Source organism: Vitis riparia, chromosome 15 (assembly GCF_004353265.1).
Source record: "Vitis riparia cultivar Riparia Gloire de Montpellier isolate 1030 chromosome 15, EGFV_Vit.rip_1.0, whole genome shotgun sequence".
Lineage (NCBI taxonomy): Eukaryota > Viridiplantae > Streptophyta > Magnoliopsida > Vitales > Vitaceae > Vitis > Vitis riparia.
In genome coordinates, this window is record NC_048445.1 from 11133922 (window position 1) to 11160443 (window position 26522).

The window sequence follows — 26522 nt, forward strand, 5'->3', positions numbered from 1 at the left end:
ACCCCATTCAATGTGTTTAATAGATATATAATTTCAGCAATTACTCCTCTTAATATCTTTCAAAAAGCAATAGCAGAGTAGGAGATAAATAGATTTTTAATAAAGTTATATGGTTCAATTTCCCATTGCTTCCCTTTTTCTTTTATGGTGGACAGATCATAAATATAGGTTGTGACAAAAAAACATATGACATCAATTCCTAAATATCCTAGGGACAAGGCCTATGTCATTCTTATCTAAAAATATTACATTTGCCTTTCATGTATTTAGTTGGTTCCTATATCTTCTCTAATTTTTGCTATCCACCAATTTGGTATCAATCCATAAAGTTGTTTGTCTATCTGTTGAGCATATAATTGATATGCTAAATTAGTTAGTCATAAGCAGTGATGATCAAACTACTTATGACAACATATTTTGCTTAAAGAAAGGTAAAAGGTGTCACATGACTGTGTGTTGCCATTGGTAGGTGTCACACCTCTTAGATTCACCCCAAATTTTTCTCTTCGAGTGTGTGGTGCTAAGAACCATTTCTTAGCCAACCTTCTCTGAATACCTCACAAAGCAACAAAGCAACGTAAAAAGGCCAAATCAAATTACGAAAACCTTTTCCCAACTTGTGTTATTCAATCAACAACTACAAAATTACAAAACTATCTCAAGTGTCTTAACACTTACAAGACTCAGAGAGGGTCAAGGGTGTAAGGGGCTGACAATAGGGGACTTGCTATAGTTGACAATATTATAAAGTCTTCCTTCTTTCAATCTTTTTGAATTAATCTTTCTATCTATTCTTTGAAATTGTTTAGACTTTTCACCATTCACATTTAAATAAAAATAATTTAAATAAATTTTGTTTATTTAATTACTTTTTCAAATATATTTTTATGAGGAAACTTTTTTCTTTTCTCTTTTTCTAAGTTATATTTCTCAATCAATTTTTAGACTGAGATTTTATTAAAATTTTTATCAGTCAAATTTTAAATTGAATTTTATGAAGGATAAATCCTTATCTTCAAATAAGATGAAGTGAGATGACATTCACTATCATTGAGAGGTGGATAGATCATTTATGTATGTTACTTGCTTTATTTTGCAATATATATGGTTCCAAAAAATTTGAGAGAAAATGGAAAGAAAGAATGAAAGAAAAAGTGAAAAAAGAAAAAAATAGAATTAGACTTAATGGAATTATTTTTATTTTCAATTTCAAATTTATTTTAACTCATCAATATAAAGATAAATAATTTAAAAATACATAAAATTTTTAACTAATTTTAATGATATTTAATTTTATTTAGAATTTTTTTATAAAACAACCAAACATTAAAAAAATCATTTTCCTTAACAATATATATATATATATATATATATATATATATATATATATATATATATATATATATATATATATATATATATATATATATATATATATATTTAATACTTTTCGAAAACCAAACATAACCTTAATATCTCTAAAAAAAAATGAAGGTACATGATACATTTAATCTCGTAGGGATGCCTTCCTTTAATGACATCCCTACAAGATACAATAAAGGTACATGATACTCTCTTAAGAAAAAAAAAAAATTTAAAACATACAAACTTTTTAATAATGAAATATATTTGATTTTAAGGTGGTCTAAATAAAAGAATTGAATTCTTTTCTTATTGACCTTTTTCTTCTTTCCCTGTTATTTCCCATGATTCAAATGGAGGCCAAGTGTAACGCTTCATTTCCTAATAAATTTAACTCACAGCTTGATTTTCCAGCAAAAGGATTTGCTCCATCCCTTCCATTCAACCCCCTTCTCACCTGAGCCGAGCCTCCACCAGTAGCTTTGGTCTTTCTTCACTTCATTTATAAATGGACAAAGCTAAATACATTTACAAGAGAGAATATTTGATGGAACATTGAAGTCCTAACCACAGAAGGAAATCTAAAGCAGTTGGAACTGTATAAACAAATCAATGTCACATAGACAATACACATTTGTATTGTAACAAATATATATGAGGAAATGGCAATTTTGAGGACTCAAATGATCAACTGAAGAGCTAAGTTGTTCAGCGACCAGAATACAAGTTAAGAAGCCAGGCAAAATTTTGATACTGCTGTGATATGAGACGATCCTGTTTACAAAACCAGAGCTAAACAGCAACAATAGAAGCTGGGAAGGACACCACCGAGACGAGAATTGATTAATCAATGCCCAAGCTGGAATAGGGTTCAAAGCCACTCTGACAATCAGAAAAAAAAGCCACAGATAAATTTACTCTTACTGCTATGATTCCCAAAATGAATGATACAGCTGTATAAGGATGATATCTAACTCCCCTCACTTGACTGAGTTGAAAAAAAAAAAAAAACGTGGTTCTGATGGAAGAAAGTTTAAAATTTAGATTTGGACAAGCATGAGAGCATGGAACATGAGGAGAAATGAGAAGTCGGTAAAAGAATTGGAAGAGCATACTTCATGATTTTCTCTTTTTGTTAGAATCAAGTTTTCTACTGGAAAGGGGCTATATATTCTATTTCACTATGATAATTTAATTATTCTTCTGGGTCAAAGGATGTGTTGTTGAGGAAATAAGTGACAACTTCAACATACCAAAACGCCATGCAAGTAACAAAAATGAACCAACTTTTTTGTTGATTCTCTCATTAAACCAGTTTACTGAAAAATACTACTCACTGAGCAGTCATCATGAACACGCCATATAGTCTCCCCCAGGAGGTTTGCTACTGACAGGACTGTCAGCTGTGGAAAATAGTTTTGCTCCAACACTGGAATGGTATTAGTAATGATCACCTCTTGAAACAAACCACTCGACAACCTCTGTATAGCAGGAGGGCTGCAAATATAGAAAAACGGAAACAAAAGAATTTGAGTGAACATCAAACAGATCCATGAATCTAGATTCCAAAACCTCCTCTTGAAAGGCATAACTGGTTTTCTAAATGAGTCACAATATCCTGTTATATATCATAACAATTGTTTATAAAAGAAATAAATCTCTTATTAATCATATTCTTGGAAGAGGGATTGGTCAAAAATGGTTTTTCCAAGGAGCTGTTCGTTAGGATATTCAATCATTAAATCTGCAAATCTTTTTTTTGGACCCTTTGCACCAATTACATATTTTTTCAAAGATTAGGTCAAAAATCCTAAAATTAGGACTCTTATGATCATTCAATTGGTTGTTTTTGGATTATCACAGTCATAAATTGGTAGATTAACCATGGTAGTTCGGTTACTAATTCAAAGTGACTTGCTGTCATTGGAATGGATCCCCCAGAATATTAGTGGTCCCCACCCTCTCATCAGATTCATTTTCCATGACAGTTCAAAAATTTGTTTCTAGAGGATCTATGTTAGGAAAGCAAAAAGTATTTTTTTCCTTGTTCATTTAGAATATCAGGATGGCAAAACACCCTTTTGTCCATTGTTTTCTCCAGTTTGAATCTCTCTCCTTCCTAGAATTTCAAATTTCTGAGGAAACTTAATGATAGGAAATTAGGGGCCCTATATTTTCTCCCCTGTCCTTTGAAAATGGTATATTTTTCTTCTGTGAACATTAGCCCTACAAAGGTCAAAGCTTTGTCAGAGATGGTTACCCACAAGAGGTTCAATAGTAATGTCTGCTTCAGATCAGAAGGCCTTATAAAACGAATAGTCCCAGTATACAGGCACATCACTACCGCTGAATCAGCTGACCTTTTGTTTTTCCACTGTCCATTTCCTTATGAGTTGTCCTCAAGATAGTTGAGGCAAGTTGATAATTTGGTTAGAGAGCAAAGGAGTAGGGGCCCTATGGAGGTGTTAACCCTTGCTATGATTAAGGTTTTAAAGTTGGATCAAAATGCAAGGAATTTTTAGAACAGGTTTGTGTGGGGATAAAATCTGTTCCTCACATCATCTTGAAAGATCAATTACCAAGGAGTTTCCAAAAGCTGTTTGCCCAGTGACACAAGAATAAAAGGTAACTAGGTTTCCTCCTTAAAGGTTTTTTAACTTAAGTTTTGATGGTTGCGCTTCAGAGTTGTCAGGTCAATTGGGCATCGGAGGAGTTATTAGAGATTATAGAAGAGAAGCTGGTACATATTTTCTCCAATGCAGCAGTTGCAGGTTTGGGACCTTCATGTTGAAGGGAAACAACAGTGATTATTTCATGGGCTTCTTTGAGAGGTACAGGTCCAAGCTCTTGCTAGAGATGTATTTTCTTTTGGATAGAGATCTATATTGGTCAATTCTTTTGGATAGAGATCTATATTGGTCAGTTTTTTAGCCGATGGTTTGGCTAAGAGGGAAAGGATTTTAGGGATTTTGTTAGGGATACCTACCCTCAACCATTTTGAGGCACTTAGGGTGAATGCTTTATATTGTTATTTTTCTTTCTTTTTCTTTATGTTCTCATTTCAGAAGGATTATGTCATCCTCAATTGTTTTCTTTCATCCAATAGAGTTATATTTCTTACTGGAAGAAAAGAAATTCACGATGTAAGTTTTTTTTTTCTTGTTCCTCCTAAGAAGAAGATGATACATACTGGAATCAAAGAGAAAAAACATCCTGTAGAAATCATCCACATACCTAAAAACAGCATGAGTGCTGCATGCATAGACTTCTCGGGCACCCTCTTGATGCAACAGAGCTGCTCCTTTAGCAATAGTTCCTGTAACCACCAGCCAATCACTAACTTCCATCCACAAGATCAAGGTTTGGTATTGCAGGAACAATCAATTAAGCTCACTTCCTAGAATATAATATATATATATAACCCAAGAACAACCGTGGTTCAAAAGATTTACATGATAGACTAGGGCAATGATGATCCACAGACTTAACAGTTCCATCAGATAACATATTTACATGACTGCAAAGTGTAGAGGAAAAACAAAATGAATAGAGGGAACAAGGATAACTATAAACCATAGTAACGTGGTAACTTACGGACTAAATGACTAAAAATACTAACTTGAAGATTTACAGTTGAATTTTGTAGTTGCTAATTACTCAAATGATAGCCATAAACAAGCTTAGATACAAAATGCAAGTGATGTTTAAAGGCATTTTCCAGGACCATGACACAGTCTGTGTACTGCCCCAAGCCTACTGCATGGGAATCAAATATTTGGAATTACTTACTTTTTGAGATTAAAGACAAAATAACCAATCGTGGAAAACCCCACAACAATTTAATCCTTTTCTTAGACAAACCTATAATTAAACACACTCCAATTCTCATTTTTACACCTTTGTACTATTTTTTTAAAACTGATATCTGCATTTCCAAATTTAATAACTCCGATGATGAAATAAATTTATTGACTTTAAATTTATTTTTTATTTTTCTTTAACATATTAAAAAAAAAAAAAAACATTGATGATGAAATATGTAATTCACAACTTCAACATGGAAAGCAACATCTATTGGATGTACTTTTCCAAGATCATCTTTTTAGAAGATTAATATTTGTTTGCAAAAGAAGAAAAAAAGTAACAAAATGCAGTTCAAGTATTAGACTCACCAGCTGTGTCAATCATGTCATCCACCATAACAGCCACTTTACCCTTAACATCACCAATCAAATTCATGACCTGCGAGACAACATTGAAGTATATGAAGGGAGATGTTTCAATCTGGAATCAAAGAGAGCAAACATGCTTGTCTGTTCTTTGAATTACTCCACTCACAAAACCATGAAGCAGAAGCAAAAATGCAAGTGGGCTCAAGGTTTGGAAGCACTCTCTTCTTATGGTTTTAAAAGAATGGAGCTTGTAGGACATTTACCAAATGATATGCCTACACTTTTTTGATAGGATAACAAAATAATTCTATTTAGTAATTATTGATGATTAAAGAACAAGGTCAATGCTTACAGTTAAAGAAACAACCAAGTGACATGGAATTTTCCAGTGATCACAACATCTTCAGCTTTCTTAAAGGTAAGAAATAATGAAAACTCTTCATTGGTATTGTGCGCAATAAAGACATTAGGACTAGGAGAAGAAAGATGATTGGACAGAGAGCGCCTTGAGGATACAAAATGGTCTTTGATACAGGACAAACAAATAGTAGTGGAGAAGAGAGGAGAAGATAGGAAAGGGGAGGAAGAAAACAAGGGGGAGCGAATCATGTCATACAATTAACTAAAAATTTCATTGAACTCCTTAGTAATTTCATTTGTTAAACTCTATTTAAAAGATTTATAAAGCCCCAAGAACACTTACAGAGTGTCTAATGGTAATTCAAATCAGGATGGTGACTAGATTGTCAAAGCAAGTTGGTGGCAGGAAGGAGAGACTGTTGTGGCTTGTGTTTTCCACTGCCTTGTTTTGGATGACCTAAGAAGGAACAAATTCTTAGGATCTCGCAGGGTATGGAGTCCTTCAGGGAGGAGTCATGAAGAGTGATTGACCATGCTTCCCTCTAGGCGTCATTCACCAGAGTGTTTGGAAGCATTCCTTTGAATGTTATTTTATTTGATAGGATCAATGTTGCTCGAAGAGGACACACGTCAACCAGTGAACTTCATCAGAAGAATAATAAAAAATAAAGTTCAACAGGTGTTATCTTCTGAACCAATTAGGATAAATCATCAAGGTACTGCTATCTTCACTTTCTTAAACCTAACTGGGAGTCATTATCCCTTGACGTCTGAGACTGGGGCAACTGGAAGGATTTGCAAGAAGCATTTTGCAGGGTTATTAGTAATGCTTCAGTGATCATTTCATGAATGTGACAGGGGCTGCTGACTGCCACAACAGGCATGGGTATTTGGCAAGAGAGTTGTAAGAATATTTACCTGAGTTGTGGAAAGCAAATTAGGTGGATCAGTGGATACCTAGAAAGAGCAACTAGGAAACAAAATCCCTAGCTAGGAGAGCAATAATAAGACAGGAAGTTTAGAGATATTAAACCCAGTTGATTTGGACCTGCAATTTTGTTTAGGGTCTTATACAGCTTTCATCAGCATATTACTTTCCTTCTTCTTTCTGTTCTTTCTCTTTGTGTGAACGATCCTTCACCCTCCTTTATCTGTATTTCTTTTATTCTTAAATAGAAGCTTGTTTCTTATCAAAACGATAATAACACTAACACCAAAATTTATTATAATTTATAATAAAAATAAATTTTGAGTACCTAGTGAGAATTAATTCCATTCCTAAAAGCATTGAACTTTTATAAATAAGGTTACTTGATAGGTGATCAACCTAAAGAATAAGCAACTGAATAGGGGAAGTTACTTTAGGTCCAAGCATCTACAGCTATCAAAATCAATAGACTCATTTCCCATGTCATGAACTGTTAAGACAAAAATAAGTGTCATAACGTACTCCAGTACACTTGTGAATCACATACAAAATAGCCATATTCATGAAAGATCCTTTCCCATACTTAAACTCGTACACACATTTGCTCATTTTTTAAAATAAGAAACAGAAATAGGATCATAAGTAAACGGAAAAAAACACACAAAAAAGGATGAAAGACCCTTCCAGAAGAAAATACAAGAAATATAACAAAAAAGTGGCTAACAACAGGATCTCTATTCCAGTAAAAGAATGCATAAAGAAAGTCTCTGTGCACATAGGCACCTACACCTGTATGGCTATAAATACTGTGCTAAAAATTAGTAACTGCTATAGAGCTAAAAGCAGAAGATAGAATACCTATCAAAATAAATAAAACAAAAGGGAACAAAATTATTGGCAATATTAATCAGAATCAATTTTTTATAAGAATCTATATCCTCATTCATGTCCACAAAGATAGCAACAGCTTGGTCAATAGGTCAATATTATCAACAGTATGAATGATATTGAATTGAGGTTATATATGAAAAGGTATTATGACACTTTGATGCATTATTAGAATTTTCTATTGATTTCCACTAATATTGGATATATCAATGGGTATATCAGCATGTCAATAGGAATTTAAATCAGCAACTATATCAACATTTTTCCATCACCTATATCTCCCACATATGGGTCCTTGGAAAATTTTTTCTATATCTACTTAAAAGTTATCTTAGAACATCCACACAAGCCAAGACCATTTTCCTCCAGAGAAAAAAGATGTAATAAGCCAAAATGAAGGATGGAGAAATCAACAAACAACTAGGCTTTTTACCAATATTGTAAACCATTGTTAGATTTGTTCAAATATGTGTTACCTCTGCAACATTGTGCCCATGGCGCCTTTTATCCACAATGGCTAGAGGTGCATCTGACAATTTTTTGGCAAAAGCACGCGCTCTAGCAACTCCACCAACATCCGGTGAGACCACTATCAAATCATCAGAACAAATAGTTTTGCTTGCAAGATAATCGAGTATCACAGGCTAGCGTGGACAAACAAACAAAAGTTCATGGATCAATAAACCAAATTAAGGTTAAACAAGTCATGGCAGAAAACAATATATCTGTAAAGTATAAATCCAGTTATAGAAGAAAAAATCCTGATTAACAAGAAAACTTCTACGTTTAGCCTTCTCTTCCACAGTATTTAATTCATTAATTTTTACAGTTTATAAAAAAAATCCACTAAATTCTGCTCAAGTCTATTTGTCACACACCTCATATCCATGCATACACCAAAGTCATGCTGATGTATAACATGGAAGAACCCCAATAGCATGAGTTTGAAATCTGATCATACACATTGACCACTAGAAGCTATCACCTTATTACCTGTCCATACACATGATCAACTGGAATATCAAAATAACCCATAGACTGCCCAGAATGAAGATCACAAGCAAGAACTCGGTTTGCACCCGCTTCTGTAATGAGATTTGCAACAAGTTTGGCAGCGATTGATTCTCGCCCTTGAGTCTGAAAACAGTAGTCCAAATTATAATTTTTTTTTTTCACAGGAAAATATAACATTGCATTAGGGTCCAGATGAAGCTAATGAATAAAATGAATTCAATTTAGTTTTCCTAACTATTTAACATTGATTGCAAGAATCCTATTTTTCCATGACACTTAGCCTAGGCCAAAAATATCTAATAATCCACATGAATATTTGATTGTGGCGAAATTTCCCATCAACTATGGAGCTACTACATGCTAGCCGATCATCTTTTCTCATAGAATGAATTACTTCATTTTAAATTGTAGTTTCAGAAATGATTACTATGGAGAGACATCTATCAAGCAAGTATATATACTAAGCTAGAAATATAACTTCAATATCAATAACAATAAAAAAAATTCAGAAATCTAGAATAATTAGTCATTATCTCAATGAGGGGAGAAGGTAAATTCAAATTCAGGCAATCACTTCAGAAAGTGTGTAATAAGAATGATCCAATTGCATATTATGAACAATGCAAACAAATGGCAAAGATAACAGTATGATGGGAAGCTCAAATCCACCACAGGAAGGAAATGGTCAAGTCCAAAAGGATGCAGTGTGATATGATGGTTGTTCACAAAGTCATTTATAGCGAAGGTTAGAGGTAAGCAACCAGCTGATACCCTAGAAAATGACACAACTTATCCTCTGGCCTGTACTGAATCACCTCAAATTTGTCCAAATCTGTCCCCCCCTTTTTTTTCAGGCATCAATTTTGAAATCTGAACGAGTTCCTCTTATACCACAAATGAAGGAGTTACCTTTCTATCAGCTCTGGCATATCCAAAATATGGAATCACAGCAGTGATATTTTTGGCTGATGCTCTCCGACAGGCATCTATCATTATCAAAAGCTCCATTAGATTCTCGTTTGCAGGGGGGCATGTGGGTTGCACAAGATATACATCACACCCTCTAACACTCTCTTGCAACTGAACATAGATCTCTCCATCAGCAAAGCGTTTTATGTTTATTTTTCCCAGCTCCAGGCCCATGTAGCATGCAATTTCCTACAACAAACATAATTATGCATCAGGAATGACACATACAAAAGGTCATGGGAGTAACACTTGTATGAAAAAAAAAAAAAAAAAAAAAAACATGCACAAAAAGTGAGAAAATAGAGAGTATACAAATACATTCAGAAAAAGTAATTGAAAGGAAGATAATGTTGCCATCATCCTTAACAGGGTATAACCATTTAATCAAAGTAATTGAAGATAAGGGTGAGCCCCCTAGGCATAAGGACATGTGAATCAACATTATCATTAGCTATAAATTTATAGCATAAAGGAAATTTGTTGAAACACAACAATTTTGTTATTCCATGCTTTCTTCTTTGGAGGTGTTGCTTTTGGAGGGAAGGAGAGAGAAGGGGACGAGATAACAAAAATCATAGACAATTCTGAATCATTTGTGCAAGGAAAGCCAATGAAGCTTATAGCAGGGTTAGATTTTTGCCTTAAATTTCTCCTAGACAATTAGCAGCCAAAATGCTAAATAAAAATATTTACACAACTATCTGTGTAATGCTCAAAATCATAAAACATGCAAAAGTGCACATATGGAACCTACAATTGACTCAGCTAATAAGCCCGAGGAAAAATCTTAACTACCAAGTTATGGTCCAGAGTTTACGAAACACAAACATATAAAGACAAAATCGTGTACTAATTTGTTGAAAACAGAAGACAAGGCATTTGAACACCAGTGACAAAAACCAATCCAAACCAAACGCCAAATAAATGAACAGAGAAGTAAGGAGAAGCACCAATTTTTATTCTAAAACAAGTAAAAAATACACCATTCTCGCCAGCAACACAAACCCAATCCTCCCAACAAAAACTGCCAAAACCAAACCCAAATCTGTGAACAGAGAAGTAAAGATAGGAGTAATGCACATGCTTTCCATGTTTTTATTATAAGATTTTACAAATACAGAATATACATTCACAAATGCGAGTGTGGGGCATGTAAGAGGATTAATTGATCAACCAACTGTAAGCACCAGAACAACCTGCTGATGCAAATTACAAGATTTATAAGAAACTGAAAAAGGGCCAACCAATTCTCAAAGGCATTAAAAATGCCTCCTTAACTCTTCAAGAAAAATTTCCCTCTCCTAGTCAAAAGATCCATCTCCTAAACTCTTCAAGAAAAATTCCCTCTCCTAGCCAAAAGATCCATCTTATTCACAAGCCTAGCAACCCCACCTCCATTTTCCCTGAAGTGATAGTCCTCCACAAGCCTAACCACTTGGAAGACCCCCACTTAGTGATAATATGGAGGTCCCCTTCCAACTTTTAATATATTCCAACACAAAGGATTAGCTTCTGCAATGCTTTCAAGGAGGAGGCAGGTAAAAGAGATAGTAAAGACAAACATATTTACCTGAGAAAGAGCAGGATTTGCAGTGCCAGAAAATATTCGCAGCCTGGTATCATTCTTGTTGATTGTTGCGTCCATATCTTTTGATGACAAGAAATTGGGTAATGTTGGTTCTCTAAGGACTGGAATGAATGGCCTTCCATTATTAAACTTCACTGGCTCAACCAGGTTACACCTCTAAAATAGAACATCAATGTTAATAGAAATGAAAATAGAAAACAAAAAGACCAAAATAACAAAATAAGCTTTAAATATGTGACAACAAAAACGGTTAAGTGCAATGAAAGATATTGAAACCTAGATAGTTTTTTTTTTTTTTTAAAAAAAAAAAAAATAGGTTTCAAATTCAGCGGCAAAAAAAGGGAAAGAAAAAGGAGGAAAAAAGAAAACCCCTTTGATATGCTTATATGAACCAGCTCTCTGCATTGCACGCTGAGTACAACTTCACCATTCTTCAGAAAGGCTGTGTAGAAGAATGTTACTGACTGTTCAACTTCATCTCTAGAATCCTAATCTAAACCTCAATGTCTTGACTGACATAGTTATTGGAATTGGCCTATATTTTTTTTTTTTCTTTTTTCCTTCTTTTATGGGGAGCCCATCAAATGGGCTTTGTCTCAGATTATGACCAAATGAGAATAAGGATACTTTTGCATTGACACCAATGACTAAAATCTCCTTGTGCTTTAGGACCCTATAGAAACAATAAAGAATGTGCTAAACTATTAGCAAGGGTAGAAACTATGGCGGTTAAGAAATCGCAACCTTCCAAATAGGAACTAGCCAATCCATGGGTATACCATGAAGTTACAAGGGTTGTACTTGTGAACCAACCCCCCAAAGCAAAATAGGTACAAGAAAAGAGCAATAGACTGGACCAACCAACAAAAATGAAATGTTCCCTCCATAACTAGTCATCCATAATATCAAATAAATTGCTTTTGTCTTTGGTGAATTTACCGACAGCTATAGTCATAGTGATCCTCCTATTCAACTACTTTATGACTTGATTTCTCATACATTACCCCTTCTAATGTTAATGGGTTTTAAAGATAAAAATCCTTTATTGATCCATAAATTGACCTAGGTGAATCCATGAACTCAATAGTTACAAATGCTGTTTCATGCAAAAAACTAATAATCCATAAATGGAATATGCTAATGGCACCGTGTATCGGGTGACAGCCATAAAGATGAAAGTAATCATTATTATAAGTTAATCAAAATATATCTCATTATTTTGACATAGCTGGAATTCTACAACATACAGTGTACTGCCTTGTTGATTGTTTACTAGGGCTCCATTTGAATTTCAAAAAGTATTTGAAAAAAAAAAAAAAGGAATTTCAAATTCCCTTCTTTGATTTGTATTATAAAGTACAAAGGGAAAACCAAATATAATGACGATTATTTATAATCCTACATATTTTTTTCAAATTCTTGATCACGATTTAAAATTCAAAAATCATTAGAGAGAAAATCATTTAAGATTCCAATAGGTAAGTGTTTCGAATTCAAGTCCTTCCCAGTCCAAATAAGAATAAGAAACTAAATATAATCTCTTTGTTCAATTTCCACAAGTCAGGGGAAATTTAAAAACAAAACAAAAATCCATTATAATCTTTACAAACTTCAACTAAACAACAAAAAAAGCAAAATTGCAGTTGGTATGTATTAGATATTCAAGGGGGAGAAAAAAAAATTCAGGAAAAGGAAAAGTGGGTTTTGGATTTTATTAGTTACTATTTTCCATGGAAAATAACAAAGCCTAGCGTCCGTTTGTTTGCTGAGAATGGAAAGACAACAAAAGAATGAAAAAAAATCAAATTTTAGATTCTCTTCATAAGCCAAAACCAGAGAAAATCAAAAGCCTCAACAAAATCAAAATTCTTACCCAAACAACATAAGACATAAAAGTCAAATTCTGGTTCCTCTATTCTTTCCTTTTTCCTCAGTGTTTCGGAACAAAAGAAACAAGAATAAGCATGAAGAAAAAGAGGAGTAGAACTTACTACGGTGCTTCGAGGTGAGAGGCGGTGAGTTGGGAAAGGAATAGCGAAGGGAGAAGAAGGAGAATAAGGAGAAGAAGAAGAGAAAGCAATGGAGGAGGAAGTGGAGTGAAACAGAGGTAAAGCCATTAGTAGCGGAGATCGAAATCAAAGGAAGGGAATTAGGGTTAGCGTTTCAGGCTGCTTCTTCTTTCATTTCACTGGCTGTGGCGGAGGTGAGACTCCCAGCAGGGACTCCACTGTTGGGCGCGGGTTCCTGTCGGTTCACAGCGCCGCCAGATATTTCCCACCTAAACATCCACTCCAACTTCCCAATTCGTGAAAATTAATAATAAAAAGAAAAATATTTCTAGGTTTAGATGGAATAAAAATCGTAAATAAAAAAAATACATAAATACATACATACATACATAATCTTAACATTAAATTTAATCCATATATATAAATATATGAAAAGTTATAAAATCTTAACATTAAATTTGATCGTAGATTTCCCCGAACTATAAATTCATATATATAATATAAAGTATTGTAAACTTTTTTTCTAAAAAAAAAGAAAGAAAATTACCAAATAGAGTGGACCCGTGATAACAATTCCTTCAAAAGATTATTTACTTTTTGAACTCCTACCAATGACTCAATTTAGAATAGGACAATTTTATCCTTTGAATGGATTTTTCCGTTCTTATAAATCCTCTCCCTATGCTTTTGCTTGGCTTCGCTTTCTTTAGGGACCTACCTCTTCGCATAAACCCATGTAGGCCATGAAACCATTCTTCAACCATGCCAAACTAATTTCATCTAGCCAAGGTTGTTTCAAAAGCATCTAAATTAAAAAGACATCCTTCATTGTTACGCCTTCTTTATCTTATCTGTAAAGAGTGATTGAACAACTCAATCTCATAAGGAGAGTTGGATAAGAAATATTATAAGTAATTATAATTAAGTCATACCTTATTTTATTCCCCGTATCTTTAATTAGGAATAGCAATCCATTGCGATGAACATCCTAAATGCAATATTCCTAGTTTATTTTCTTTATTACCAATGGGTCTCTTGGTTGTTGAATTGGGAGTGGTGGGAAAATGATTTCAACTTGAAAATTGTGGGATAGTGATTGTGGGGATGGTGGTTAATGGTAATAGGGAATGAAGCAAAGAACACATGTAGAAGAGGGTAGTAGTGAAGAGAAGAGAGTGTGAGGATATTGCAATCTCCTATACAAATATGTAGTAGTGGTGTGTGGGGAGGAAAGATGCGGTCACTACTTACTTCCTTACTGCCATGCCCCAAAACATCCTTCCTTTCATCCCTTTCACCAAGGTTTCTTTCTCTTTCTTATTTTTAGAAAAAAGGAAAAAAAAAAAACATTTCTTCTACTCAATTTCTCATAGATGATGACACATTCATGGATTAAGGGTAAATATCAACAATAGCAACAACAAAGATCAGATAAGCCCAAGGATTGGTTTCAGTTCCTATGGGTTTGGTTTGTATAAACATGAGGTATATCTGGTTCTCCATAATCAACCTTTTATGTAGTTAGGATCCCTCCACCTCCACTCCCCACCCCTCACCCACTAAGAAACCCACAACTCTCAGTTTTCTAAAAAAAAAAGTTCATAAATTTCTAAATTATGTTATATTGTAATACATTGTAATGTTAATATATTTGTGTTATAAGTGTAGTGTACTTGTATCGTAACCAAACTTTATAATAAAAGTATCAATGTTACAAGCCCATTTTTAAACCTCATTGGGTGTTAACACATCATAAATGTATTACGCAATGTATTGAAATTACTTAATTATTTTTATAAAAAGAACAAAAAAAATATAAGCATTGCAAATTCAAATTGATATTTTATTTGGCTTCTAAGGTTGGTTTGTTATATAAGGCATATCCATAACTATTAATTTTCTTTCAATTGTCCATTTGAAAGAAAAAAAAAATTAAATAATTTAAAATTTCATCATGTTGTAATGCATCATTTTTATAGTGTTTTTACTTTGTAACTTTAGTGCATTTCTATTGTAATTATAATCTAATCGATCAATATACCAACATAATCCTGATCTTAGTAGTTGAAGGTTATTTTTTATATTTTTACATCTACTTTTTCTACAAGGCTTTTGGAGGAATTTTTCACTTTTTCCATCGCCCATTAGAGAACTTAAAGTTGGTGACCCCTTGGAAGAATTATCATCACTAGCTCATCCTACTTGGTAATTTTCCCTATAAAAAAAAAAATCCTCAATCCATATATTGAATAACCTTTTTATATTTTTCTATTAAAATATATTCTTTTAAAAAAAATCATTTAAATAACCTATTGAAATTCTACAAAATATCATTTTAAATATTTTTTTTTATAAGAATAGACAACATTCATTAATAATTAGGCAATTTAGTTTCTTATATAGAATATTCTTGTTTTGTTCTCTTTTTGCTCTACGCTTTAGACACCATTTGGATATTGCTTTCGCTGACATGTAGAACAAGTCGAGAAGAGGAGCATCATTTAGGCTAAACCTCTCCAACAATTAACTCCATCATGATGTGATGTCATTTTTTAGAATGGAGGAGTTTGTTTTCATATGAATGAGAGGACATTGCTACAATAATGAGAATATCCTTACATTGTAATGGTGAGGTTCATCAACTACTGTTTAATGTGCTATGATGAGGAGAGGCCTATTGGGATGATGTGGTAAGTGGGCATCTTAGAGTGAGCATTGCCCAATATTATTATCCAGCTGGTCCATGAGTCAATAAAATATCTCACCCCTACAATTCTTATGTCATCAAGTCCTTCAATTCTCTGTAGTTAATTTGAAAGACACTCATAATTTTCATTAAGATATTTTCTTATAGGAATAGACATTTTTCAAAATTAGGCAATTAGTTTTCGTCAAAGACTACTCACTATTTAGACAGTTTACTCTTTTTTTCTTTCAATTACACTTATTAGTTTAACTTAAAATAGTCATGGTCTCATTACCTAAATGCTTTTTGAGTATGTCTTTTTTTTTTTTTTTTTTTCTTTTCCCTTCTTAAAAGGATTTTATGTGAAAAGACAAAAATGCTTTCATTCTTAATTGTCTTTATTTTCACATCGGAATATCTCTATTAAATTATAATAATAAGTTTTTTTCCCTCTTCTCATTTTCTTTTATATATTTTTCTAGTTGAAAATAAAAGAGAGAAATGTGCACAATCGTGGTACACTGCATGAGGTTTTGAATATGATAATTTATGTGCGAACTCCTTGAGTATATCTTAAGATGGATTAGGTATCCATTATTTTAAGAATTGAATACAAAAGAGTACGATCATTATTAAAAACTAATATCCTATTTCAATTACAATATGAACTTAGGAATATATTTATCTTTAGACGTTTTATTTGCTTTTGTTAATTATTAATCATTAATTTAATTTTGTTAGGTTACAACGATAATTTTTTAGTTTAGCAAAAACAATTCCTTGATTCTCTATGACAATTAATATGGTTGTTGGTTTCTTTTTATTTTTTTTATTTTTTGCTTGGAAAATAAAAGCCTGCAACCTTGGTTTGTAAAAATCAACTTTTTATCACAATCCCCAAGTCAAGCCAAAAATTGGCATCATTAGTAGGGAATTGACATTGTTTTGAAATTATTTTGTTTTGTTAAATCAATACTTATTATTGTTAGGTTAGCTAGTTAATTTATTTATTTATTATTCTTTGTTTTATTTCCTTTTGGTGGGTTTCACTTGTTTTCATGTTGAAATATTTGTTCAAGATAGGTTACTATAGTTCACAAACAAAGGCTTCCATGGTGCACCAGTGAGATGACTGTTACAATTATTTTGGAGCATCACTCGTTCCTACACAAGAGAACTAATTGGTTTAAGATCATCTCAATGCCAAGTTTTCACAATTAATGACGGATTGTTACAATTTTCCATTGAATTCTCCTTCATCTTATTGTAACCAACCTTTAGGTTGTTAGGATAACCCTTGTATCATATATGTATGCAAGATCTATCCTAAGCCTCTCTAAATTTAAGCAACATAAGCAAATAGAACATTAACAACTTTAGATATAGAGTTTAGATGTTATATATGCAATCTAGATATTCTTACATTGATTCCAGTCGATAAAAAGGTAGGATAACCCTTGTATTGTAGGTGCATGCAAGATCTATCCTAAGCTTATCTAGATTTAAGCAACATAAGCAAATAAAACATTAAAAACATTAGATCTATAGTTTGTATGTTATACATGCGATTTGGATATTCCAATATTGATTTTAGTCAATAAAGGGGTGTTGTGGATCTTGAAAACCAATAGATCTTCCACTTGATAACTCTCTTTCCTAGATCCTAACACACAAGGAGCTGGTGGAATCCTTTTTTAAGAGGGTGAATGCTATGGTTCTTCTTTGAAAGATTGAATGTCAAGAGTAAGAGTCAAAGGCCCTAAACCCCTTATGAGATTTATATAGGTTTCCTTATGACCTTAAATGACTTGAGACCATCTTGGGCTTGAGTCACTTCATATAATCCATTGGGTCTTAATTGACTAATTAGCCTAATCCAAAAAATCTATTCATAAGCTTATATAGATTTTGTTCTCATAGCACATACTATTCCTCATATTTGTTATCCATCGCTTTGTGTCTTCATGTAGTACACGTGTAGAATCCTTTTCTACTTAGTTGTTCATCGTGCTTCTTGATGGTCCACCTTTTACTTAACTTTACTGACACTTAAGCTAGTTTTTTTAGACCTTTTGAAGGGAGTTTTTGGATCTATAACGTGACTTGAAGCACCTTAGGCTTCCTTAAAATTTTGACGCAATTGGAGCCTATTTATCCCATTTTTCCATCACCTAAGATCCTTTCGGGGTCAAACTAGTAAAGGAAAACTGGTTGAATTGGATAATCGGCCTAGGGAACTGATTCAATTGGTTTAACCAATTCGATTGGTTGCAATTGGTTGATTGGGTTTTTGAGCTTGTTTCGATTCCTTTTATAGTCTTGTCTTTTGTTTTTTTTTTCTTTGGAGGTTCTTAAGGGTGTTTTGTGTTGGTTTTTGCGAGCTTTAGTATTGGGTTAATGGCTCTTTGGGTTTGGTTTTGAATTTAAAGAGAATTGAGCTTTGGTGGAGATCATGACAAGTATCAAGATCCCCACATTTTCTTGCACTATAAAAAAGGCCTTAGGAGCTTAATTTTAGGAGGATTCTTTTGGTGATTTTGGAGAAAAAACTCTACCAAATTTCACAGAGAGAAGGAGAAGGAAAGCTTGCTTGGAAGAGGATTTGGAAATTGCAAGAAGACAAGTGATTCACTTATGTAGAGATTTATTGGTAAGTCACTTTGACTTTGTCTTCATCTTATCTACAATTCATTTTCATTCTCTTGATTTTTATGTTGATTTGTGTATTGAGTGTGGATATTGAAGGCTACACATTTGATTCTTGGATATTTTGTTCTTTATTTGTGGTTTTTTTTCTTATTTTCTTCACTTTATTTATCTTGATTGCTTAGGAAGTTGTCTAATATTTGGTTTAATTTGTTGGATAGTGGTCTTTGAGGTTTTGTTTAGTTTTATTTTAATATTTTTTTTAGGTATTTTACTCATTTTTTAAGCCCATTGAGATTTTCTTATTCTAATATTTTATTTTGTTTACTTATTTTAATATTTGGTTTAATTTGTTGCACAGTCGATTAAAAATAAAATTTGAGAGCCACAAATGTTTGTTTTTTTACCAAAGAGATTTTCTCTAGAAAAAGCCATTTAGAGCTTATTTTTGCCTTTTCGGGTTTATCTTGACCCTCTATTTTGTCCTTAGCATACACATATTTTTATTTTTATTTTTTTCTCCCACCCCATTCTTTTTAGCACATGTTTAGGATTTCTTTTGCTCAATTTTTCATTGTCTATTAGTGGTCCATGTCTACTTGGCTCTAATGATTTTTGAGCTACATTTTGGAGACCATTAAATGATTATTTTGGGTCCAAACATGATTACAAGAGGCCTCTTAGGATTGATTCTGTTTTTTTTTAGACTTTGTGTTTTCAGAGCTTTAAAGCTCTTTTAGGCAACCTGGTTAGGATGAGGACACATGTCTTCATCCTGGCCATCTGTTTTTTTTTTTTTTTGCCATTTTTGGCCTTTTGTGAGGCATTTTCCCCACCTTTTGGAGTTTTTTTTTTTTTTGTTAAGGGAACAAAGAGGAGAGTGTGAGACAATCTTTATCAGGGAGTGGGTTGCAAGAGACACTACTGCTTTAGCATGGTGTGGTGGTTAGGTTACTTAGGATACTCTGAGTGAGAAGAGAGGAAAAGTGAAGGGACGTAGAGATTCAATAGAGAAAAGAAAAGAAACAGAGAGAATTCCGAGCTATAAGGGAAAACACTCTGTTGTTGATGGTTTTTAGGAGTGTTAGTAGGGAGACTACTATTCTTTTAATGGTTTTTGAGAAAGAAGAGAGAAAATGTCTTGGGGAAGAAAAAATTGAGAGAGAAAGAGAGAACTAAACTGTGAGCATGAAGCAAAAATAAAGAGAAAACTATGAAACAGAGAGAATGAGCAAGCTATGAGAAAGTTATTTTTGAGAGGAGAAGAAAACTAGTGGAAGTTGTGGGAAACAAATTCAAGCAAGATAGAGAGAGAGTTGGCTAGATTTCGAGAGAAGTGCAAAGAGGCTTGAAGAGCAAGAAGTCAAGAAGAGCTTAGGGAACTACTTTGCCAATTTTTGTTGGAAAGAAGCACTCCTAGGTGCAAACACTGTGGATTTTTTTTTTTTTAATATTTTTTATTACATTGCTCTTCATATATTTTTCTTGTGGTTTCTAGCTTTCATTTGTTACTTGGGTGCAATATTTCTCTGTTTTTTTTTTCTCATTTTCTTTTGATATTCACCTGAAGATAAATCCGGATATGGTTTTCAGTTTTGCTACTGATAATGGAGCTCATTGATTTCAACATGAAATGGGTTTCTATTTAATGGGTCTTTTGTTTGTTCTTTTGGATTTCTTGGGACTTTTCATTTCTTTGCATCAGGTATTTTAAACTTCATCTATGTTCATTATCATTTACTATGCTTTCTTCAAACTGCTCTGTTTTGCTTCATGGGAGTTTCTAGTTTATTGGCTCGTGGAGGGTAGTGTACTTTCTTTTGGATAGTAAGGTTTGAGAAACTGGAAGGAGGAGGAAGATATTAATGGAAGAAAGTAGCAACTATGGGAACCATGAGATTTTTGAAGAGAATTGCACAGTTGAATGATGTGTAAGATGCAACCATGAAACTTGATGCCTTTGATTTTGATATGCCTTAATGAAAGACTCAATTTATGTTTTTTTTTTTTAATGAGATAACTCACATGCGGTTGTTAATGGAAGAATTGCATTTGGAATTTCAAGGGATTAATGCATGAAGTTTGGTGCCATTGAATTGGGTTTATTGTTGAAATTTCCATAAAAATGGGTTGAAGTTTTGGTGGCTAAGTATATGATGAGATTAATGGTGTTTTAGTGGCTACATAGGGATGGGTTTTGTGGTTGTTCTATGGCTGAATATTTTAAAGATAGATCAATAAGTTCAAGTGGTTGTATATGGAGAAGTTAATGGCTAAAAATTCCAAGTGAAATCCATGGGGTTCAAGTTTCATTAGTTGAATATTCATATGGAAATCTATGGTTCAAATGGGTGCATGTGGTGAGTAGTTGGTGTCTTTTTCTTTGGTTTTTGGAAATTCAAGGCTGAATATTCAAGGCATTTATGAGACAAAGTGTATGTGCATGAAAGATTTCATTGATGAAAATCCCTACATGCATGGCCTCCTCTTAGGCATCTTTTTAAAACTCTTTTGTCTCATCTCCTTAATTCTTCATCCTTGCTTTCAAAAATTGATTTTCAAAAGTCCAATTTTTAAATAATTTTAACTCTTCAACTTTTTTTTTTTATTATTATTCTTCCTTAGCCATCTTTAGGTCTTTTCAACCTTTTTTTTCTCTGATTTTAAATCATTTTCCTATTTTAATAAATTTGCTTCCATTTTCTCTTCGACAACCATCTTTCACAATTTTTTTTTTAAATAAATTTTCAATTTTCTTGATTTTTAAACAAACATAAATAAATTCTATAACCCCAAAGATCAAGGGATTTATGGAATTAATTCATGTAAAAATAAATCAGGCTTTGGTGGAGCTCGATTTAGTGAACATTGTTTGATCTTTACCCCACTTGATTATTTTATGCTTGAGGTAACCTTGTTTTCATGATAACATATTATTATTTGTTGCTAAGGTACACTCTCACTTCTATTTTGTTTATTTATTCTCTATGCATGACTTGTTTCCATTGTATGACTATTCATTGGTATTAATTGATTTCCTTATCAATCGTCATATTTGCCTTAACCCTATTTAGTAAAGACCCATTTTTAGGTGCTTAGAGGGATGCTACGGCTCACCATCGTACCTTCCTAATAGGTAACCTAATCCTCAAATCTAGACTTAGTTTTCACAGACCGTATTTTTCTTTTAGGAGTCACACTTAAGGTTTTGTTCCTTATTTTGTTTTCCTTTTAAAAAATAAAACAAAAATAAGTGGTGACTCCAAGTCTTTTCACGAAATAAAATTTTCACCAATAAAAAGTGAATCTCGCCATTCAAATGGGAACACATCATGAAAAATGCGAGTCCACAGTTTACTTTACAAATCTAGTTATACAATCCATTTTCAAACTCCCTTTGGTTGAGTTTCAAGCATATTTCAACGGTCGATTTCATGGCCCAAGGTCAAGCCTCCTTCAATGAGTTTCGGTATTACTTTCATGTTTGAGATGATAGTTGTTCTCTTTATTTTTATGATATTTGAAAGGTTCTTTTAAATTGATTTTTAGAAGATCATTTTTAATCCTTTGAACCTCCTTTCATAGCCATTTGAGGCTTTAGATTATGGTTATTTTATGGTTAATAATAGTTGCCACTAGTTCTTAGCATTCATGGTTTGATTTCACATGGAAACATACCTTTCCATGGATGTTCTCATGTGCATTCAAACACTTTTTTCCAAGCTTGAGTGCTAACTTCGTCCTCCATGCCTCTTATGAGCTTAAATTCATACCCATTTGAGGGTTGTGAAAGAGTGAATGCTCTGTAATTAATCAATGACTCATTTCTTTAACCTATATTGCTTATTTTTATAACTTATGATTTTCAAATTTTCTTAATTTTTGGAAACATGGATTAATCTTGCAAATCTTAATTTAATGAGATTATTTCTAGCATTTGTGAGCTTCTTTCCATGATCATTAGAGGGTTGGGATGTAAGTTTGTCCATGGAAATTATTTTGAGCTTATGACAAAGCTTTACATTCTTTGATTTTTAAACCTCACTCGTTTGTTACCTTATTTATGACCCTTATAGTGTTTTTCCAAATCTAGACCTTTTGGCTTGTTTTAAAATATGTTTTAGATTTGTAATGTGTTTTATACTTCTTAGATGTATCAAACAATTTTTGTTTTGTTAAAAAAACATTCTCCAAACTTGTTTCATAAATTGATTTCTAAGTATATAGATATTGTCCTGTTTTTTTGTCCCCGAAAGTTTTTGCAAATCAATCTTACCTTATGGGTTTTTAATAATTTTTTATACTTTTAATATATTATATACTTCTTAACTAATCTTCTTGTAGACTTTGGTTTTGCTCAAAAATTATTTTCTAAGTTTGTGAATTAATTTCATATTTTCATGCTTGTTATGTTGGCTTGATCTATAGTTGTGAAATGTTATTTGAAATTTGGACTAATTGGCAAATGTTTAGGCTCTTTGAGGCTTTTATTTGTATTCTAAACACCTTGAATATGTTATAGAATTTGTTAGAAAAATTAGGCTAATCCAACCTAAGGTAATCACCCTAAAGGGGGGGTGAATAGGGTGATGGTCTTTTTTTGAAAATTTAAATTATATGAATACAACAGACAATTATATGCGAATATATAATGTAAGAGAGTAGGGAAGAGAGAATGTAAACACAAGATTTTTATAGTGGTTCGACGCAATCTGGCCTACGTCCACTCTCCTTTAGCTTCAATCCCAAGTTTGCAGTTCCACTAATTCAAGACTCCCAACACAAGCCTTGAAGTAATATAATTGGATTATGGTTCCAATCCAATTTTTTCGACTTTTGGATCCAAGCACCCTTTACAATTCTCAAAAGATACCTTATTCTTGAACAACCCCTCAAGTGATACCTCACACTTAGACTTTTCTTCTCAAAGATTTACAAATGAGGATAAGAAATATTCTCAAAAAATCTTAGTACAAAACTTTAGACACAAATGTATAAGAAAAACTAGGATTGGATAGTGCACTAAAGATATGCAAGTTTAAGAACAATAGTACACTTAAAAACACTCTCATAAGGCTCAAATATATTCAAGAAATATTTAGGAAGGTTAAGCTCTTGAAACAATGAAGATTAAAGCCTTTTTATAAAGGAAAATGACCAAATTAGCCTTTGTGGGTTCGATCGGTTGAGTTGGGAGTCAACCGGTTGACTATTTGTTAGCATTTAATGCTTAACAGGTGACTATTGGACCTCAATTGCCCTTTAACCAAACCTCGACCGGTTGAACAAGCGTTCTAAAAGAAAGAGAATATTTTTGCACTATTCAACTAGTTAAGTTGAACTAGTCGACCGGTTCCTCATTCAATTCAACTTGTTGAGTCGTTTTTTTGCTTAACAACCATCATTTTCAACTTAAAACCTTTTAAACAAGTTTGGAAAACATTTGACACAAGGTTTTAGTTGAAAACATGAAATCATCTAATTTTAAAGGATTTAAAGCAAAATTATTTTTGGACGATTTTGGTGTATAAATTAATAATGTAATGCATGAAAGATCTAATGCACCAACAACCTTACAAAGAGATATTATAAAGCTTAGGTCTTGAAAAACACTTCTCTTTGAGGTCTTCTTCTTCTTATTGATTTCTCTTTAACTTGATTTTGTCTTTATGATTGCCACTTTGGAAATTTTCTTACCTAATCACACTTGAAAAATAATCATTAGTTACAAACCTTGGTTTCACATTTTTTTTTTTCTTATTTTATCTTATTTCTAACTATTTAATTATATTTATTTTGTAAATGTTTGTTTTTTTGTTCTAGTTTTGTATCATTTGAATAACTTGTTAATTTATTATTTTTGACATGTTTTTAACCTTCTTTGATTTTTGATTTGTAATCTAGACATCTTATATATGTTAGCCAAGCCTTCTCTTCTAGTATTATCACATTTTGACAATTTTATTTGGATTTATTTTGCAACTACATACTTGTTATCCTATTTTGATTCTTGTGCATGACTAGTGCATATTAGTCCACTTTGCAACTAGTTTATGTTTAGATAGAGTCCTTAAAATCATGACAAGAAGTAATAAATTTGGACGCCATTATTTATTTAATGATGTTCTAGTTTCACTTTTATTTATCCTTATTCCATGTATTATACTTTATGAGCATTTTTGTCTACATCTTTTGCATCGTACATGACTTAGGTGTATTAGGAGTTACACAGAAGATCTAAGTCATGGGTTTCTTACAAATAGATAACTTGTTCGCGGTCGATTCATAGCCTAGACAACCTATTAGAGATTATAGTGCACCACCTTCTAATTGAAGAGATGGTTGGTCTTGGTTATTGGGATGAATTTCCCATGGTGAGTGCACTAGTGTGTATGGTTGCACATTGGATAGGACCAATGGTAAGTTATGACTTAAGGCTATCAAGTAGTCATGACTCCAACAAGTTGCTTTATTGTGTTGTCTCTCAACCTTGAGAGAATATTGAGTCTATGCTGAAATTAGCAGTGACTTTGACCTACAAGTGAGATCATAAGCCAATCATATATTCCCTATGAATTAAGTCACTGTTGATGAAAACTGGTAGCAATAGGTATTCTTAATAGAGACACCGTGATATCTCTTGGGATTGAGGTAGTGTGTCTTATTGGGTGATCCTAAGGAGGTGCGTTCATGGAAACTATGGTTATAGTAGTTCCTTAAGTGGAACTTGACATAGGCTCTTTGAGAGCTAAACTATGTCAATTGAACACATAGTAGGAGGATTTGTAACTCAAAGATGATAGAGGTAGTTTTGAAAGGATGATCACTTTCACCTTATTAGACTACCAACACCAGTTCATGGGGAGACTGAACACAATGGATAGCAAGTTATAGACCCAAACACTTGGCGTCTCATTGTTATTGACATAGGATATTAGAGTTCAGTTGATTATCTATAGTGGGGTGTTGAATCAACTTTAGAAGAGAGTAAATATTTCTATAGGTCTCAATGGTCCTTGCTTTGAGCTCATATACCTTGTTGGCATGGGTTATGAGGGTTGGATTGACTCTAGATTCACTTCTATGCATAAGGGCATTTTGGTAATTACGCAAGGTTGCATAGGGATAAGTGAACAAGGTCTCTAGATTGGGCTAATTGATTAATTAGTCGGCCATATTGGGTTAATTAATCAATTAGGACCTGTTTTGGGCTAGATTAAGTGACATAAACCCTTAGTGGGCTTGAGTCACTTAAGCCCAATAGGAAACCCTATAAATACCCCCTTAGGGGTTAGGGTTCCCATAGTTTTTGCTAAAGAGTCGTCTTCCATCTCCAAAAAGAGAGAGAAAGAGTCATAACCTCTACCATCTTTTTCATCCCCATTGGAAGTGTGTCAAGATCAATGTTTGAGTCATTGGGTGGAAGACTTCAGGTTTACGAGACTTCTGCGATTTCGTTCTTCATCTTCACTACCTGGATTTGATTTGAGAATATCCGAATATGAAGTATGGTTTTTGTTAGCACTTTTTGAATCCCTTTAAAGTTTAAAAATGTTATTTTTTCATTGTGCATACGGTTTAAAAAAGGCCTAGGATAGTTATGCATGTTCCTAACTTGATCTAGGCTTGGGAAATAGAGAAATCCGAGTTTTTCACATCAGTTTAGCCATCTTTAGTTCTTGATTTTGATTGTATACACCTTGTATATATTGCATGTCTCTAGCTTTGATATTATATCCCTTATTTTGCTTGTGTACTATTTTCCTTATGTAAGTGAGCTATCGTATTTTGGGCATTATTGAAGTACGCTTCCTTCATTCTTTACTTGTTTGATACCTTTCATATACATACATGAATGTTCTTTGTCCATTGCTTTACATCATCATTGCTTTATTGTATA

General features: G+C 33.0%; 1 protein-coding gene across 1 annotated transcript; it reads right to left on the minus strand.

Annotated features, from left to right (window-relative positions):
- Positions 1–1797: 1797 nt before the first annotated feature.
- LOC117932453 (ribose-phosphate pyrophosphokinase 1) lies at positions 1798–13567 on the minus strand. Its single transcript, XM_034853709.1, has 9 exons — positions 13273–13567; positions 11264–11437; positions 9634–9882; positions 8704–8847; positions 8187–8354; positions 5535–5604; positions 4597–4678; positions 2700–2859; positions 1798–2244 (listed from the first exon to the last, which is right to left on the minus strand). Exons 1-9 carry the CDS (start codon positions 13396–13398, stop codon positions 2206–2208), a joined length of 1212 nt encoding a protein of 403 aa, XP_034709600.1. The 5' UTR covers positions 13399–13567; the 3' UTR covers positions 1798–2205.
- Positions 13568–26522: the final 12955 nt, after the last annotated feature.